Source organism: Rhododendron vialii, chromosome 12a, assembly GCF_030253575.1.
Source record: "Rhododendron vialii isolate Sample 1 chromosome 12a, ASM3025357v1".
NCBI classification, from domain to species: Eukaryota; Viridiplantae; Streptophyta; class Magnoliopsida; order Ericales; family Ericaceae; genus Rhododendron; species Rhododendron vialii.
The window spans coordinates 12,243,174-12,263,121 of record NC_080568.1 but is presented as its reverse complement, the minus strand read 5'-3'; the positions used below and the strand labels follow the sequence as shown (position 1 = coordinate 12,263,121).

The 19,948-nt window shown below is 35.5% G+C and overlaps 2 protein-coding genes across 2 annotated transcripts; one reads left to right on the top strand and one right to left on the bottom strand.

The window, feature by feature from the left end:
* The first annotated feature begins 5,666 nt into the window (after positions 1 to 5,666).
* Positions 5,667 to 11,375, top strand: LOC131311777 (intracellular ribonuclease LX-like). The gene is made up of 4 exons (XM_058339350.1): positions 5,667 to 5,849; positions 6,704 to 6,859; positions 9,309 to 9,507; positions 10,763 to 11,375. The coding sequence occupies exons 1-4, from the start codon at positions 5,745 to 5,747 to the stop codon at positions 11,017 to 11,019; spliced, it is 717 nt and encodes a 238-aa protein (XP_058195333.1). The 5' UTR covers positions 5,667 to 5,744; the 3' UTR covers positions 11,020 to 11,375.
* A 1,787-nt stretch (positions 11,376 to 13,162) lies between these two features.
* Positions 13,163 to 19,597, bottom strand: LOC131310920 (uncharacterized). Its single transcript, XM_058338185.1, has 3 exons — positions 19,338 to 19,597; positions 18,855 to 19,063; positions 13,163 to 13,763 (listed from the first exon to the last, which is right to left on the bottom strand). The coding sequence occupies exons 1-3, from the start codon at positions 19,428 to 19,430 to the stop codon at positions 13,454 to 13,456; spliced, it is 612 nt and encodes a 203-aa protein (XP_058194168.1). The 5' UTR covers positions 19,431 to 19,597; the 3' UTR covers positions 13,163 to 13,453.
* Between the last annotated feature and the right edge of the window lie 351 nt (positions 19,598 to 19,948).

Here is a 19,948-nt window from a genome sequence, read left to right as displayed (position 1 = left end):
AAAAAAACCTCCGTAAGTGTGGAAGAATCATAGCACTTGAATGGCATTTTCTTTTCCCCTGCCCGTGGATGTCACCTTCTCTTTCTCCAGGTTTTTCTTTTTTCTTTTAGAAAGATAAAAATGTATAAGGAAAATAGGTATAAAGTTATTCGATGAGGTGAACACATATGTAAGAAGAATAGGAATAGAGTTTTTCTGTGAGTTTACCTTTGCCACACCTATGTCTGAAGACACAGCTCGAAATCAGTATTCAATTCATAGCCAATTTTGAAGGCCAAGGTCCCATGCTCAAAATTCTAACTACGCAAAAAACAATAGCTCAAGTATATCCACATGTTAACTTGAATCAGCACATAAACAAACTAACAAACTAATAGTTGTAGTGATAGTTGTAGCGTTCGTACCTGAAGGCACTTATCGCCAGCCATTTAAATTCACAACCAGATCGACCACACTACAAACTACGGATCACAACTGGCAAAACCCAACTATAATCACAAAATGCACTTTATGTGCTTAAAAAAATCAAGCTTCGGACTGTAAGAATACAAAACCAATAATTAAACTAATGATAATATAGCAACATCTAGTTTTTATTCATCAAGTTTTCTAAAATCAAGAAGAAAAGACAAAACATAATCAGCCCTTCAATTGATTATAAAAATGTAATTCCACTTCTACTGAATCATTGATAACAAAGTTGTAGACTTTCTAAGCTTCAAGCTCCAACCAACTCGATATCAATCTATTACTGATTAGCCAATGCAACCTGTGAAAAAAAAAATGATGGCGCTATAGTTCATATACCATTTCAATTATCTAGTCAGAAATTTAATGTCATACGACTTGTCAAAAAAAGAAGTAAACAATGGCAAACCATGACATACTGATTTTTACGTAGTTCATCCTAAATAGAGACCGCAATTTGATTTAAAATCATCTACTATAAAAATGTAATTCTACTTCTATTGAATCATTGTCCGTGCCTTCATCGAAAAATTCGTTATTCAATATGATTTCGAGTGACCTTAGCTAGGTGTGAGCAAACTGACTGTGCCTAAAGACACATACCAGTACAATTTTATCACCACCAAAAATCAATTACTCATTATGCTATTGACTTCATCGATTAATACTACAGACAAACTCTTCTTTGTCCAAAAATAATGTGATTGTATATATGACTGACATAGTATAAAAGAGCAACCATTACAAAACCAAACTTAAACAAATAAAATAAAAAACACACAAAAAGCCAAATTCAATACTTACCATAGTCAAATCCAACTCCAACTTTTGGTACATTCATTGCATTCAAATTGAAACATGAAAACAAAAAACTCAATAATAGAGTCAATCTCATACACAAATGTAACAAAAAGGGTTCTCCACATAGGTCGTATTTAGCAAAGAGATCATAGTTCCAAAAGTTTGTCTTCATCACTTTTCAATTGTCTTGAAAATTTTCTTTTCATCACCCTACCTAAATTTCTTATATCAAAACATAATTATTTCATCCAAAGAGCAGAATTATATGAAAGAATATAATTATGTGAACCCCCTCTTGTAAAAGTTAAATGGTATCTCAAATAAGTTACCTTAGTCATCGATCTTGTCTATTCGTCCGAACACTATTATGGTATAATCATTTCTTTTGTAGATGTACTTGCGGATATACTTAACATATCTCATTCCAGCAAAAATTCCACATTGATTTGGGGAGTGAACAGTCTAGCAACATATGCATTGTAAGGGACCATATCATTGTTATCAGCTGATTGACCCCCACACAAAGTACACCTAAAAAATATAACTCTATTTAACCTTTATACCAAAAAATAACAATGAAATTAAGAATGCAAATAAAAAGGTATAGATAATTACGAATTAAGCATGGAATTGAGTAAGTTCTTACAGTTTTCTCTCGAAGTCCTTGTTGAGTTGCATAAGAGAATAAAGAATTCAATTAAAGGCAAATGAAACAAATACTAATTTGATAGCCTGCAACCAAGAAATAAAAGGAAACGGATCAACTCACATGGTCATAGATGGTTACATTATGCATAATTAAATGTCTGATGGAGTTATTTGAAATATAGAATGGATCAAAATTTAACAAAGAATTAAGTACTAATAAAAATAATAGGAGAAGAACGAAAGCAGCCTATAAATAATGTTCAGAATATAATACCACATGGAGTGCAGCTGTTTCTTCTACAACATTTTCTTGTCCTGTACTTGTGAAGCATCTAGTTTCCTTTTCCTTACTAATTTCCTTTCCCTTTGCATTTGCCTTAGTACAAATTATGAGATTAAGTAAGTAACAATATTTGGAAGAGAATTGAAAAATAAAAGAATTTTCCTCGAATAAAATAATATCTTATAATTGAAAATAAAATAAGTTTCAACAAATAACCATTCAGTGTGGCTCTTAATCCATTTAATTGTACCTCTTACTTTGAACCTCATATGGTTGTTAACACACTAATTTTTGGTTATTCCCTCATTGATATATACAATATTGATGGGGGAAAAAAATTCACACTATTCCACCCTCAAGAATTTCAGCCCTTGATTTGAATATATTTTCACAGTTTTGACTTGCACGTAATGCTACCTAACAATATGCTGGTAAGTGGTAACCTTGCCAAACACCTCTTTGGTTTGCCGGTGTACGTACGTATAATATATACGTCACGTTACTGACACATTGGATTTAATTTCTTTTTGGAAAGATAAAACAATTATTACATAAATAAGAAAAATGCTAGGGACATATTAATGTGTCACACATCAACCACACATCTCTCACATGCATGTGTGAGAATTTCTCAATAAATGTTAAGGACCCCATGTATGTGAGAGATGTGTGATAAATTGCTGTGCCTCTAACATCTCCCCATAAATAATACTGTACTAATAAGACAGGGATAAGAGCATCCCTATTGTAATAAGCAAATGAGTGTGGATAAGCAAATTTAATAACAATATTAAAAAAACATTCTACATTGTAATAAGCAAAATTAATTATAATTCTTTTAGGAAATAACCAAATTCCACCCATTCTATAACCAAATTTAATAATTTTTACCAATAACCAAAACTCAATAACTCAAAAATACCTCACATTGGAATGGATAATTTGGTGTGGTCGGGTACGTGATTGGAACTTGTTTGCGATTGGACAAATGTGCATTGTGTATTGTGGAGGTTTTTGGTTAGGGGTGCAAAAATAATCAATGTGGAAGTAGAAGTTATTAAGTTTGATTATGAACTAAATGGACAATTAAATACTAGCGGGACACATTTTGGTTATTAATTTTGATTATTACCATTGCGGATGCTCTAAGAAGAACAACTAGATAAATAGAAGTATGGATTCTAAGTGCAGCAACGTGAAATATCCCCACATTGGAAAAAATATAGCCATTTCTCGCCAGTTACTATATATTGTCTATTAACCTAAGTTAAAAATTTTGAGCCACATACTTAAGGTTAGAACTTAAAGGTAAGCAAGTCAGTTGGTGTATGTCGTTAATTACAAGTGGAGTGTGAAATAACTACACAACCTTCTTCAAAACTATCACAAAGTGCCCGAGAATAATCTGGGTACATGACATAAGCACTAGTCATGACATTTGTACACCTTGAAAATGCGCTATCTGCAACGTAAACCATAATACGAGGTAATTTCATGTTAACCAACAAAAAATTAATTGAAATAGCCGAAACGAAATCCTGCAATAAGTGGTGTGGCGCCAGAAAAGGAGCACTCAAATTAACATCCCTAGCTCCTCTCGATCTGCATAATAATATTGTACATATATACAGCATTGCTTGCATCTGGGTGTGCTATAGCTAGCTAGGTAAAATATTCATATTTTCTCTTTAATTGAATAGAACTGGAACTATAAAAAGGGCTAGCTGGAGATGCAAGCAATGATACTGCCGCGAGGTCTACGAGCTGTGGAGGCAATGCTACTACGTACGAAGATCTCTTTGTCATATATATATATATATATATATATATATATATATATATATATATATATATATATATATATATATATATATATATATATATATATATATATATATATGTGGTCAAATTTTTAACCTTGACGCGCATCCTAAATCATGACTCACGCATATGCATGGGCAGCCCCAAATTTGGCTGAGCTAAAACCTTAGGCCTCCATTTCCGTAAGGTCCCTATGTTTGTATGTGTGCATGCATGTTATATACATGCAGCATGAAAAACAATAAATGTATGGGAAAAACATGAACAACAATAATTAACAATGACTCAAAACAAAAACTCAAAGTCAAGCATGCAAGATATTAACACTAATAAATATTCCGAAATAAGGTTTACTTATCCAATCCCAAATTGCAAACGCCCGTCACCCTTATCTTCTGCCTTGAAATATAAAATCCCGCATTATCTCCTCTTCCTCCCTCCCTTTCTCTCTCTTAAAAAGTTTGACAAATAAAACTTAAAAAACTACTAATTTTTAAACAGTATAAACTAATATGAAAAGATGTATTTTAGATTGTCTCTCTAGTCCTCCAATTATCTTGAGCCGGCTCTGCCGTTCGTGGATGGACTCGTTCTAAGAGAGTAAACGTGCCTTCTTTATTATTTTACTAATGATTGGTGCAAACTCGATGCGCTTGAAAAGCTTTCATATTGTGAAATTGAGATGATAAGAATATTAAAAATTACGAGATCAAATGGTAAAACTATAATTTACATAGTAGAATTAATAAAATGAATGCATCAGCAAAAGGGAACCTACCCCTTTTTTTTTATCGGGCAAAAGTTAGTATTATTAGATCTAATAGTTAGATCAACACATTGGAAGAAGAATTGAATTTCCGACATCCTCTTTCCTAGCACTTAAGTGCACACCTCTAGATGTCCTTGGCCAAAGGTCTTTTGGCAAGGAAACATACCCTAGCATTTCATTGTGGGATTGTAGCCTGTAGGCACCATCTGGCATTTTCTTTTACTATCTCATGTACGATTCCTATTTGAGTTTAAGGGGTTGAAACCGCCTGTAGGTTTAACGGGGTTGAGGGTAGAAACTGCTGTGGTTGGTATTACATATTTACCCTTTTTTCAGTCTTGTGAATTGGAAATGTAAAATATGAGTCAGCCTCTAAAGTATACTCCATGGTGCTCTCCTTTATAGATAGAATATATATATATAGACAGATAAATTCTTTTCAGGCTTGAAACCATCATTTTTTTTTGGATGGATAATGATGATGGTTTCATAGAGGATAAAGAAAAGTATAAGTAAAAGTTAATGTGAAATGTGTAATGATGATATCTCCTTAATACGTTGGAATTCCGAAACTGAACACTTAAAAAGAGATAGACGGAGATTGTACTCATATTATCATAAGCAAACTCGACAGGGTATATCGATCGAAAAAAAGGAAAACCTAAGCTACTTTCCTTGGAGTATAAAAATCAAATTGTTTCAAATTTAATTAAACAATCTGGATAATCGGGAGGTGACATGTCTTCCTCCACTTGGCACGCAAACCATGTAATAAAATAGTTACCAATGTGTATGAATATACTGTAGCATATGCCTTCATACCTAATGTATCTCTTTTAGGGTTTGCCTATAAATTAAAGCTATTATGTGCCAACCGAGTACTCATTCCAAAGTCTAGGTAACGAAAAGCAAAAACATAAAAAAAAAAAAAAAGAAAGGAAAAGTTAGGAAAAGATGAAGAAGTCCAACTCTTCCATTTTGATTAAGCTTTTGGTGCTACAATGTCTAGCAGTTGTTTGTTTGTCGCAGAGTTTTGATTTCTTCTACTTTGTTCAGCAGGTGAGTCGGCTTATATATATATGTTCCTTTAATTCTTCATGTCATGCAGTTGTTTGTCTGTCTCTCGTTCTCTGTCTCCCTGGGATCGATCGATGCTTCTAAACTTGGAACCAAGTTTTTGAATGCCATTCAACTTTTTGTTCAATGATGATATATATTTCTTGCTTCGGGTCTATCTATCACTTTGCCTCATGTATCAGCATCATGAGGCTATATAGCTTCTTTTCTTTTTCTCTCTTTAATTTTGTTTCCCTCGATGTATCTTCGTCGACTTATCTATAATATCTTCTTTTGCCGGTCAATTATTTTTTTTGATTCCATATTCATTAGCCGGTACAGAGTACCAGTTTTAAAGAAAACCGATTCCTTGACCCTTCAATTTTGTTCGGGGTGAAGAACTGGTTGGTACCAACCATATCGGATGTGTACCGGCCCATACTTGTCACACCATGGATTTTTTTAAGGTCATTTCATAAAATGATAGTAGCTGTTACTTCAAAAATATATATATACAAAATTTAGTTCATTCTTTTGCACTGAAAGCTTGTAATTCCTTTTATCTCTTGATATATGATCTGTAAATCGCCACATTAATTACTGCTTCTATAGGGCACTTGGCTACATATTTTCATTTTTGTTGGAAGGTTTCAAAGATTTTAGCATATATATATGCATATAAATATGTAAATAAAATTCTTACAACGATAAATTGAAAACTTTTTCAGAAATAAGACCAATACAAATTGTACCATATCAATAAAACAACAATACACTAACAGTTACATGCAGTATTTTGAATCTTGACTTATATTAATAGATTCATGATTTGATGTGCGCATTTTAATTTGATGCAGTGGCCAGGATCATATTGTGATACGAGACAAAGTTGTTGCTATCCTGAGACTGGAAAGCCTGATGAAGATTTTGGCATTCATGGCCTTTGGCCTAATTATAATGACGGCACTTACCCCTCTAGTTGCGATAGGAGCAACTCTTTTGATGAATCGAAGGTAATCGTTCGGAAATGATCCAAACAAAAATATTCTTACGTACGTAAAAAACATAGAAAATACTTAAGATACAGATATTTAAACATAGATCCGATTAAAGGTGTATCTCCGGTCATTTGATGTATGCGTATGGGGCCACGTACATTGTGTGAGATCCACGTGTATTAAACGGTTGTAAACACATTTGTATTTAAATCTGTGTCCATAGCACAAACTAGTGAACTCCAAACTCGCATTGCAAATATATAGAATCTACGTACTATACGTTGCTTAATTATTTTTACAATATTAAAGAATCAAATTCAGATAGACTCCAATTAAAGTCCATCGATCCAAACACTATATATAGAATAGAGAGATAGAATTTCACAAGAATATAATTTCACCCTTTAAATGGGAATTAGCTAGGACCATGTGGTTCATGGAGTAACTTTTAAGTCATTATTTTCCTTAATTGTCAGAATCCCCACCCATGACCCACCTTTCTTGTTGAAACGTACTGCAAAACTGTATACGTACGTACTCACTCTTTAAATGTGAAAATTAGGACCAAGGCATGGAGTCTCCTTTTATATACTACTACGACTTTCTTTCTTAACTTGTTTGCTTGCAAGTAATAGTATAGCCTTTTCCTTCTTCCAAAATTAATCATCGAGATATATATACACAGGGGCGGAGCCAGAAATTTTGATTAGTAGAGTCAAAAATTAGATTCATATGCACTTAAAATAAGTTGGAGCAATTTAGAGATTATTTGTGGGATCAAAATAGCTAAATTATAATTATTCCTATGAAAATTTGGGATCAAATAAGGTAAAAATTATACTTATCTCAAGAGAAATTAATTTGGCATGCAGTGGAGTCAGTCACCCTCCCTTGTCCCCATGTGCCTCCGCCCATATATATATATACACACACACCACATCCGCATGCATATATGGCCTTTTCCATCGGCTATGTTAACTTAGACAAATATACCAAGGACGTACGGTTAAACTTGCTTAATAAAACTTTCAGAAATATCATTGCCTCGTATGTCAATTTTTTCTTTTCTTTTTTTGAAAGAATAAAAAGAAGATGACTAAACCTTTGGATCATTTTAAGGGGCATTCAAGAAATTAAACCAAATAAGCCGTTAACCGGATTTGATCCTAACGATAGACTTTGGTCTGGCTCTGCGATCGATTTAGTGACGTATACATATGATTCTAGAAAAATAAGAACCATTAACTTTATTTGGTCCGATTATTAGTTCTCAACAAGGAGATCATGGTAAGAATCGTGCAAACTAAACCGATTTAATATCACTTTTTATAAACATAGGATAAAAGTTTTATAGTTTGGCTCTAGTGAAAGAGAATAAAGTTTTGTCAGAATGAGGGTCCTATCGTGCGTTCACTGCGGTAATCTGAATCATTTGAAACTGTCATTTGTGGGCCCTATCGTGCATTCATTGCGGTAATCCGAACTGTTCATCTTGTAGGACCCGCAAAGTAATATACTCACAAAAAAAATTAGCTTTATCTCAAACTTTTATAGCTAGGTATATCAAAAATGGAATATATTTTAGCTTATAAAACGAACGGTTTAGATTCTGTCAATAGTTTTTAAGTCAAAATATCCTTGACTATCTATTTTATAACCAAAATTTAATTTTTTTATACCTGTTAATGTCCGATCAAGCTTATTTGTTGCGTGAGTACGCTACTCTGCGGGTCTTACAAGATGTACGGTTTAGATTACAGCAATGAACGTTCGGTGAGGCCCACAATAAAGGGTTCTACCCATGGTTTTCGCTTCATCCGAAAATAACTTTTTCACCTAGTCAAAATATATATATCTACTTTTAATCGTTAAGAATGATCAAGTAACATTGAATTTTTGCAGAACCCATCTATAATCCATAATATATCTCCCTTTTTACATTTTAGGATACAGTGGAGAAAGGCTACAACACACAACCCTATTTATATGCGTATGGTTTACTTACACCTATTAAATTGCCTAAAGTTCATATCAAGTTAAATAAAAAATTCATAAATTTAGTCTTGAATTCATAACTTCTATACAGTAATTTCATAATGTTTGTACGTATATTCATAACACATCTTTAACTTGAACCACAGCATATTAAATGTCATGAATTCGTCTTGATATTATGATTTCTTGAATAAATATTACGAATCTCTACGCCAATGTTATGAATCTTTATACAAATATTATGATTTTTTGTGCAAGATGTTTATAATTATTGTTTAAAATGCTGTAAATATATTCAAAGTAATTATAAGGGTGCAAACCATATACCCAAAATAAGAGTGTATACTATAATATTATTCGTATTTATATTTTGCCTTCAAATTATTTGATTACCTGTGGCAAGTTCATATTTTGGCTAGTTAACCGACTTCAGATTTTTTTTTTTAATTTTTTTTATATGTATATACAGATCTCAGATCTCCTGAGTAGGTTGGAAAAGGACTGGCCCACACTAGCCTGCCCAAGTGGTGATGGGATAAAGTTTTGGGGACATGAATGGAATAAACATGGGACTTGCTCTGAATCGAACCTTGACCAGCACTCCTACTTTCAAAAAGCTCTTGACCTTAAAGCCAAAGCAAACCTTCTTCAAGCCCTCCAGACCGCAGGTATATATATACTACTCCTGTGCATTTTCAAGCTTAATTTGTTTATATAACAAATCTATCTCAAACGAAATTTTAACGACCGAACATGGGTTCGAACTTAAATGATATATGGTTGATTTATCAATCCTACATTCGCAGTTATGTAGGCATTATTTTGAGTATAGCAATCGTTACTCTTTCTACAATCTTTTAGTAGTGCCTTTTAGTAGTTAAATTGTGTATATTTATTTTCTTTTTCTAAAGTAAATAACGGTATCTACTTTATCTATCCTCTACTAAAAATCATATATATATATATATATATATATATATATATATATATATATATAGAATAGAAAAAAAAGATTTTTATTAATCTTCGAAAACAAATTACAAAGATTAAAGAAATTCAAAGCGCGAGGCGTCACAACAGAGCATGAGGAGCCCTCAAAGGAGGCACCAGAAACAAATTAAAAATCATATGGTATATTTATAGTTTCTCTTTCGTATTTTTGCATCACAATTTCTTAATTTTCTCGCTTTCCTTTTACACTATATATGATTTCTTCTTCTACAGAGAGGAAGACAGAGAGAGCTCAATAAAAAAGTAATAAAAGAAAACAGAACTTTTCGGTGTGAATAAATTTTAGGCGCTGCTATTCGCAGTCCTTTATTTTCTCCCATAGTCCGTTAAAAATTTTGAATTATACTCGACAGTTAGTTACCGAAATTGAGATATATTTTCAGCATTCAATTACCGAAATATAATATTTTTTTCAACAGCTATTTACCGAAAATGTATGTTCGGCAGTTGTTTATCGAAAGTTGAACATATTTTCGACATGTAGTTACCGAAATATAATATTGTTTTCAACAGCTATTTATCGAAATGTTATGTATGATTTTCAACAACCATTTACCGAAATGTAGTGGGCTATGGGAGAAAATAAAGGGCTGTGAATAGCAGCGCCCTAAATTTTATAGCTCTGTCACAAATGTAATTTCCATAATTGCCCCTCCAAAAATTTAGTTTATACAACTACTTTTAATGTGCCATTAACTCTTATTACGGGTGAAATAGTAATCGATTAAAAACCAGTTTATCATGACCTCTTCACGATCCATACCTACCCCAAAAATGTGCAAACAGGTATGCTTGCCATCCCTCTAGTCTAGTACTCCTATTTGTAAGCTGGTACTGTAACAATTATATATCTTAATTACTAGCTTGCCTCGCTCAATTGATAGTTTTGGATATGTATTATGATATAAACAGGAATTCGACCTGCTGATGGAAAATATCACAGCTTAGAAAGCATAAAGGTAGCCATTGAACAAGCACTTGGTGTTACCACATTCATTGATTGCAATGTGGATACTAGAGGCAACCACCAGATCTACCAGGTTTACCTGTGTGTGGACACTTCTGGCTCCAACTTCATCGAATGTCCGGTGCTACCACATGGCCGCCCTTGTGGAAATAAAATTGAATTCCCCTCCTTCAGCTCAGACTCCAACCACGACGAACTCTGATCATCTCATGATTTTCTCAATCATTTTCCAAAGAGTAATCTGCGTATGCAGATTAATGTTTATAGATCCTGATACATGTGTCCAGAACCATCCGATGCACGTAGATTTTTCCTTTAGGATCCACGTGTATCACACGGTTACCGGTACATTAGTGTTCGAATCTCTGCACACAAATCTACGCACATGGACATTCTCTTTTTTAAATGATCATGAGTTCCTTGTATTATGACGTAATTCGTTGTATTAATAATTTGATAGACTCTTCCAATTTCCTTTGTAGCAAGAAACCTTGTGCTTTATGAACCTTGATAACCTATGATTGCTGTATTGAACATGGACGAATGCTTGTGAACAAATGTAGCAATGGCTTGTGCATAGATCCAGATACAAATGTGCACGAAACTGTGTCCAATGCACTAGACAGACTTGTAGTAACTTCAGATACTAGGCCTAGTAACAAATGTAGCAATGGCTTGTAGTCCATGTGCACTAAACGGACTTCAGATACTAGGCCTAGTTCTGGATCTATACAACTAACTTTGTGTTATTAGTAATTTAACTACTCTTTTTTAAATGATCATGAGTTCCTAGTATTATGATAAAAAAAAAAAAAAAAAATTTGAACGGCGAAGAAATTTTTTTATCGATCTGAAAAAAGATTGACAGAGATAGGGCTCAAGTGAAATAGCATCACAACACAAAGGTAGTTAATAACTTCATGGACACTTTCAATTAAATTGCTTGTAACAAATAACCTAGTGATCTATGGACCTTGATCACCTGTGGCTGTTGTTCTAAATCGAAACCTATGGATGTTGCCATTTATAGCAAGTTCAAAACTAGGATTCATGAAGAACATGAGGCTTTACCAAGAGTAGTATGAGGCAAAGCCTCACCAATTAATTTGAGGAGAAGGCTCGCTGAGAAATGGGGCTGCCAACTCTCAACTGTCTTCCAAATTGACTTGAATGGGTGTGGACCACAAAGTCTCTTCCATCCAATTGACTTCAAAATCCAGTTGAGTTGACCGTGAACTGTAGATGACGTAGGAAGTTGTGTCCATAGCTTCGGTGTTGATAGTTTAGGCACTACGATTATGCATCTGATTCTTGATCTCTAAACTGGTGTTGATAGGTTACACATTATGATTATGCATCTGATTTCAATTTCTATGATGGTGCGATTCATCCTTTCGGCTATGCTCTTGTCTTGCGTAGCGCCGGGAACTCTTTTCGTGCCGAATATCCCGATCTTCACTATACGCTTGGAACTTCTTGGAAGTGTACCGTCCACCAGGGTTTTTTTGAAGACGCTTCAATGGCTTCTCAATATTCCCTTTCCACCATATGACATGGAAGTGATGGAACCTTTGGAAACACTAGAACACCTTGTCTTTTGTCTTCAGGAGATACACCCACAACATCCTTAATGTGTCGGCGATGAAGGTTAGGAACTACTCGTTTCCACCTAACAATTCCACTTCAAAGGAATCACAAACATGATAGATAAATCAGAGTTAACAATATCTTTGTTTGCTCGAAGAGCTAAAAGAAACATTGCTCTGTTTATCCAAGGGTTTACTTCATTCCCCTTTCTAGCTGGAATGGGAGATTTCCTTCTTCAAGAATCTCCCAGCCTTTCTAGCTCATATGACCAGGCCTCTTGTGCCACAAATTCGGTGAAAGTGTGGTATTGAAATACATTCAGGCTGTTTGAGTGTATCTTCACGTCAGTCTTGTACAAGGTACCAATATGCCAGTGCCTTGGCTACCACTAGGGACCTCGTCGCCAGCCTCCAATGACCATCACCAAAGGACTTCACATTGCCCTCCTGGTCCAAAGCAATGACTGATATAGGGTTGGCGCGAAAATCAGGAATATGTCTCACATCTCGGAGAACCATTTCGCAGCTAACATTGGTTCGGATGGAGCAATGGCGTGTCCTAATTATGCTTAAAAATGCTTATTGTTGTTCTTTTTCTTGTGCGCATGGAAAAAGTTTAAAAGGAGACATTTGGTGTATTGCTCCATACCAAACGCCACCCCTTATAACTGGCACAAAGAAAAAAAGTCGGTCATATTGTATAAACCAATCACATTTGTTCGAGATCACTTTCTCATTAAGGCATAAGCAGAATCCACATTACAAGTCAACAATGGTGTCATGGTATATAACTAGGAACAAAAAGCCCAGATGACATCATTTGAACTCATGACAAGTAAATAAAGGGTTTATGAAATCCAAGCAAACTGAAACCAATGCACAATAATAAATACAGACAAACACAATACTGTAAATTGCTTTCCACATACTATATGGCATAATGTATACAAGTTGAAAACTCAGTAGTCTGATGTTCTTGTTCATCAGTCTTACTCTCATATTTCTCAACAAGTCACCAAAACTGCAGCTACTAACCTGATCAAACCACAACTAAGCTTTCTCAAATTCATTGGTCCTCTGTTGTTGATGGTTCTCAGGGTAACTAGGGGAGGTCATACCAAGTCCTCCGTCATTGCGGTGCTTTTCCCATCCACCGGTATCAGCCTTGGAATGGGCCCAATAATAAAGGATCGAGCCCACCATTGACAAAAATGTAAGAGCAGCACCAGCAGCAAACACTCCTTTACGGAGAGTGGCGCACGATAAGTCTTGTACGCGAAAGGCTGCTCGGTATTTGGTGTGGTATGCATTTCTTGTTGATCCTGCCAGTAAGCATGCCTCTGCCCCCAGAAAGCTAACCCTGTTTTTTTTTCCCTCAAATGTTAGCGTGAAACATTGAACAAAACAAAAACATCAATGCAACTTGGAATTCCATGCCACTTGTTAAAAATAAACCACAACAGACGAAGAAGACCGTAATGCTTCAGAACTGTCAAAGCTTAATTGAATCTTGACTTGGTTCAATTAGGCAACCTAATATTAGAAATATAAACTGAATTAATCTCCCTCCTTCGCGGTGAAGGCATGAGCAATAGGGGTGGACATCGTGTCGTGTCGTGTTCGTGTAAGAATTCTCCTAACCTGACCTGTTTAGCTTATGTTCCGTATCAGAAATAGCCGACCCTAACCCGCTAACTTCGTGTGCAGTACGTGTCATGTTAGTGTGTCCTTTCATAAATTCTCGTGTCGTGTTTGTGTCGTGTCATCTCATGTTCGTGTCAGAATTCTCTCAACCCTAACCCAACTTGTCAACCCTAACCCAACCTGTTTAGCTTTTCGTGTTATTGTATCGTGTCATATTTGTGTTTCATGTCAGAAATAACTAAACTTAACACGCTAACTTCGTGTCCGGTTCGTGTCGTGTTGGAAATTCTCACCCCTAGTGAGCAACACTCGTAAGCGTGAACAGTTAACGTGAGCGCGCCAATAATGGTTCGATTTTTAAGTACATGTGGGCCTTGATCTGACTTCTTCCTCGAACGAAAGTGTTTGACTTAGGGTTTAAGTCACAAGCGGTTCTTTCTTTGCCTCAACAAAGAGTGACTTCAAATTTCTCAACTGTCGTGGAAAATGGAATAACTAAATTAACTAGCTTAAGGAACAAAGTTAGACGTAAAACTTAAACCAAAAAAAAACTTCATTATCTATGGAAATAACAAAGTTGATGGTGACAAAGGAAATGGAAATTACATGGAATTGAAAAACATGCTAGGCTAGACTAGGCTTTGAAAGGAATAAACTAAAGTGAATTGAGCGAAAAGACCAAGGAAAACGGAAATAAAAGAGGTGATAGACCAATTGAATGAGAGAAAAAGAAGTGCAGGTCCCAAATGATAATGGAACTTGCTAGAACTTTTGGTGTTCGAAACATTTTTTAGCCTTCGAACCTTGTATTCATATGCCAAGCCGCCAAGGCAAAACTGATTCGGGCCTTTAAATTGCTGCAGAACTGCATCAGGGCCTGACATGTCCTATGTTCTATGCACAAAAATAGCCCACTTCCCATGTTGTTAGATCATGGTACTTGACTGGGTCAAAATAGTTGTGAATACCCTTGTTTGGGGCCAAAAATCGGTAACAAAATAAACTCAATTCCCATCTTCCAAAAATTATTCCTTCATGGGCTTATCAATAACCACCTCCTCGTTAATTACAGCATAACTACCCACTTATCATGGGGCCTATCTTCTTGGGTACCATTAGGAATAAACACAACCATAAATGGTTAACGCTCCATAACATCGAAAGCGTATCTGAATCTTGATTTGGTTTAGTCAGGCAAGCTAATATTCACCGTAAAAGGATGTCGACAGGAAATTACAGTTTGGAGTATACTGCAAATTTCTAATATTAGGCTAACTTTTTTTTTCCTTTTGGTACTTCCAATATTAGGTTAACGAGTAAACTCATTAGTGCAATTCCGCAGTTTCATGCATGAATCACGGTCCATGGTTAAACTACGCCGCCTTAACCAAGATCAATGAACAAGCTTCTTACCAGCCAAACACATGAGGACAACACATGATAAGCATGAGTCAAATTCAACAATCTTTGGCTAATAAATCAAATTCAACAAGCCTAGCTCACGTAGTTCAATATATCTACCTGTTTACAAAGTACGATAAAGTACCAAGGGGAAAAAAGAGGACAAGGAAAAACCTCCAATAGACTCAAAAAACTAAATTATTTGCATTCGAAAAGTGTTGACAGCATCGTTCCAAGATAGTCATAGAAATCAAAGTCAAAATCGCGAAGGACGAACAAAAATGCATTTGACAGCTTTAACCAATTTTCAAAGTGACAAATAAACCTACTTGGTTAGAATTGCCTAATTGGGCTGAAACACACAAACCACTAGAAAGTTCTATGTTTCTCGTTTCAAAATAAATAAAGGCTCTCACTTTCGAGTTTACTGGTGGGAGAAATGCATATATTCAGTAAGGCTGTCAAAGCTGCCTGCAATTATTCCAGACGATGTCTTGAATTTCTTTGCTTCTTATAATTTCTTTCATGGTTTAAGTAAGGCAGAGAGATGATTGCAGACCAGTTCTCGGGTGCCTATTTAAGCTCTTCAGGTAATTTACGAGTCTTTTAGTTACTTACAGTCAAGCATGCAATCTTCTTTCACTGCAATGCTTGGAGGGTTGTTAAAAAACAAGTACTACGTAATGTTTTGATCACGAATGAAATTAGGACAGCTGAGTTTAGAGTATGATTAGCCTTTGGGTTTTGAAGAAGAATGTTATCTTCTAGCGTAACTCTTAGCCTTTGCGCTTCTCCCTTGAGCATGTAAGTTCAAAATTCACTACCTCTTTACCTCATCTAAAAATCCAATATGAAGGAAGGGAACAATAAAAGACTAATGCACTATATATATTTGCATTTCCATTGTACTCTAGCATCCTTGGGTAGATGCCCAGAATCTAGAAGCCCTCGTGGCACGAATATTGGCATGTGCCATAGATGGGCCATTCATCCTGCAAACCCATAGGCGTTGAACCCTAACTTCAACTCTTTCTCCTCTAACCAACATCTTAATAACAACAAGAGGTAGTTGTGATTTACCCACACAAAAAAACAAGAGGTACTTGTACTTAACTGCGACCCTCTTTAAATTGCAATTGGGCTTTTGGAATGGTCCAGACCTAGTAGTCCTTAAGGCATGCATATTTTTTACCTCTACTGCTTTGTAATGAAAAATCAGTGAACCACATGGTAAGAGTTATCTACCAAAAATAATGCTTTTCTTAGTCAAAGACTCAAAATAATTCTTGAGTTGATACTTTTACAAAAACAATATTCACTTTATGATCATATAAGCTGACTGGTCACTGGCCCGGTGGCTACAATTGTTTTTTTGCTGAAGGGCCACCCTTGGAACTATTATTTATGCCTATATTGAATGCAATTGTCACTCGCATTTCCCCAATTTCATGATACAGTGATGAATTAATCGATATCACAGAAGCATTTTTGGAGCCCTAGGAGAAAGTATTGGATAATTTGTTCTAACCAACAATAGACCAGGGTCACATGATGCCATGGCAAACTTTGTGGCACCAATTCATTCAGTAAAGTGGGGATGCTGCACACTTGTTTTGGGGACTATTGGCTGTGAAGCATGAACACTTCATCAGAGATCCTCAAATCAGCTGTATTTTAAAAAACAACTCATTTTGACAATGCGGGACACCCTACGACAATATCAGGACAGGTCACAAGACAGGCTGAGTTGTAAAACAAAACGATAGAGTCTAGTAAAAGATTAGGGAAGTATTGTTTTATGTGATTGATAATTGTTGTTAGATTATGATGACACTTTCTAATCCTAAACACTTTTTCTAATGATTTTGTGAATACTGTAATGACAAAAGCGAATGACGTGATTCAATCGTAAAAGAAAGTGTTTTTGGTACTTTCATCATTGTTAATGCCCTACAAGTTTCCAATGCTCCCACAAACTTTAATACGTGCAAATGATCGTTTATCAATGCAAGCTTCAAGTAAGAAGAAGCTTGCAAGCATAGGAATGTGTTTTTAAAAAGTTATGCTGATCAATGAGGGAACGTCGCCTTCCCAAACAATTTCCTGGAGAAACTGCTTATGCAGGGAGCATTCTTCTTACCATATGCTAGAAAAGATTAGAAGGAATTTATTTTAAAAATGGTCAATTAATCAGAAAATGAAGTAATTTTGGCTAATAACTCCAATGGATAATAAAAATATTTGATGCCAATACATTTGTGATGGTGGAACACAAAATCCACCTACCTAAGCCCTAAGATCAGGTGAAATAAAGGAACTTTCGAAAAATAGGACTCCAACGAACAAGAACCTTAAATTGTGCCAAGACGGTAACAACTCCATCAGTAGTGGCATAATAGTTATTATTTCACTAACCATGGGACTACAAGAACCAGTTGAATTTATTTCAATGTCCATTGTGATTTGTAATTGCACATTTTGCCAACCAATACAGTAGTGCAGTAGTGATGGTTCCACCAAATAAATAGAGGTCTCTCTACCATAGCAAAATCACCTATGTTCATTACCAACTAGCAGAACACAACAAAAGTAACAAAACCTTTACATGCACAAATGACACAGACAGCAAATAAAACAAAGCTAATTGTATGAAATTAAAAGAAATATGATTCTTTTTTATGTTTTGGATCAACTACGATTAGCAATCATACTATTTAACTCTGAAATAGACAAAGGTACCTTATCTGGTTTAGGTATATCACGTGGTCAATAATTACCTCCAATACCAACCCAAATGGCCACCACACAGTTTATACATACAGCAAAGACACTGGTCACAATGGGCCACCTCTCTTCTAATAATTTAACATCCCAAAAAATAAAGCAGCGAAAGTTGTATTCACACCCCTTTCTACTCACACATGTACCATCTTTTCAATTTATAATATGATACTGTCTTTGGTGTATGTTCTAAGTTCACAAACAAATTTCCACCAAAAAAAAAAAAGGACCAAAAAATAGAATGCATTTTGTTATTAAGAAAACGAAAAACGATGTGAAAATCACCGTTTTTCTTTTACCAGTGTTAACGTTAGTGTGTAAGTGGTTAATGAGTTACAATGACAGCCAATATTGCTAATAAAGCTGAACTCAAACCCCGACCTCCAAATATCTGGCCCACTCAAATGTTCGGACCAACTCCCGCACATATTGACTAATCCAGAAAAGATTAAACACCACCAAAATATAAAGTTATCTATAACATTGCACTCACGGGGTCCACTGTTTTTCGGTGATTAGGACCCACAAAACGGAATCCATAATTGACGCGTCAGACTAAAATTGAAGCGTCAGACTAAAGCGGAAAAAAGTTGGAGAAAGTGAGGAGAGTATGGTAATTTGATACCACGAGAAGATGAAGAAGAAGACTGCCCAAGTAGTGGAGCTCCCTCTCCCCATGAGCCCTTTGCCGAAGCAGAAGCATTTGGTGACGCCGTTAACCACCGTTTGGCTAATCAGTAGCAGACCAAACGCCGACAGCCCGTACGCCGTCGACGCATCAGAGTCGTACACGCAGTATGTGTTCTCGTCGTACTCATCCGGCACCACTTTCGCCTGCACAGAAAAACGCAAATTAAAGAGAGAACAGAGAATTGTCCCTCAATTTTTGATATTTTTTATGTTTTGCGAATTTGGTTTGGGAGGAGGAGTCGTAAGAAAAAAAATATGACCAAAATACAAGACAATTACGGTATTTTTTTTCTTTAATGTCATATTATAGCATATGAATTTTAAAATTACGACAAAAATAAAAAAAGGCGGAAGAAAATGCGAAACAAAAAAGTAGGTAAAATGGGGCTTAAATATATATGCAGAAGCGTGTGTATACCGTGCTACGGCGGCGTTCAGCGCCGACGGCGAGGACGAAGGCGATGAGGTGAAGAGAAGTGATGATGGCCACAATGGAGACTGAGACAGCCATTGATTCTCTCTCCCCTACTTTCTCTCTCTTGTGCTTCTGTACTTCGTCTTTCTTTTCTATTGTTTGTTGCTGGGTTGCTCTGGCTCTGCTTTCGACAAACGGGTATTGCGGCTTTTCTTTTACCCTTTTCACTTTCTTTAGTGCTCGCGCTTTGTCCAACGGGAAGAATAGTGATTGCACTGTAGGCACCTACGAAATGTTACCGTTGGTGCACCGACTGGGTTGTCGGGTCCACCTCAAATCCCGCACAAATAATTTAAACCGTTATAAATAATATAAAAGTATTTTTTCTACTGGCACATCAGAAAATTAGCTCTATAGGATAACTGAAATGTTAGATCTATCGGGCAATTTTTTCATTAAGAAAATATAAGATCTTGAATTATGAATGAAAAAGCGGTACACTAGATCAAGTAAGCATTCACAATTATTCCATAAATCTGATTTTTCACAAGGCACTCAAAAAAAATAATAATAATAATACATGGTTTGATTCATTCATGCAAAACCCTAAAGTG

Coding starts and splice junctions, on each gene's coding strand:
- LOC131311777 (XM_058339350.1), top strand. CDS start 5,745: ATGAAGAAGTCCAACTCTTCCATTTTGATTAAGCTTTTGGTGCTACAA. Junction 6,860..9,308: donor ACTCTTTTGATGAATCGAAG/GTAATCGTTCGG, acceptor ATGTATATACAG/ATCTCAGATCTCCTGAGTAG. Junction 9,508..10,762: donor TCAAGCCCTCCAGACCGCAG/GTATATATATAC, acceptor TGATATAAACAG/GAATTCGACCTGCTGATGGA.
- LOC131310920 (XM_058338185.1), bottom strand. CDS start 19,430: ATGGCTGTCTCAGTCTCCATTGTGGCCATCATCACTTCTCTTCACCTC. Junction 19,064..19,337: donor CTGAACGCCGCCGTAGCACG/GTATACACACGC, acceptor TTTTCTGTGCAG/GCGAAAGTGGTGCCGGATGA. Junction 13,764..18,854: donor TTCTTCTTCATCTTCTCGTG/GTATCAAATTAC, acceptor AAAAAAAAACAG/GGTTAGCTTTCTGGGGGCAG.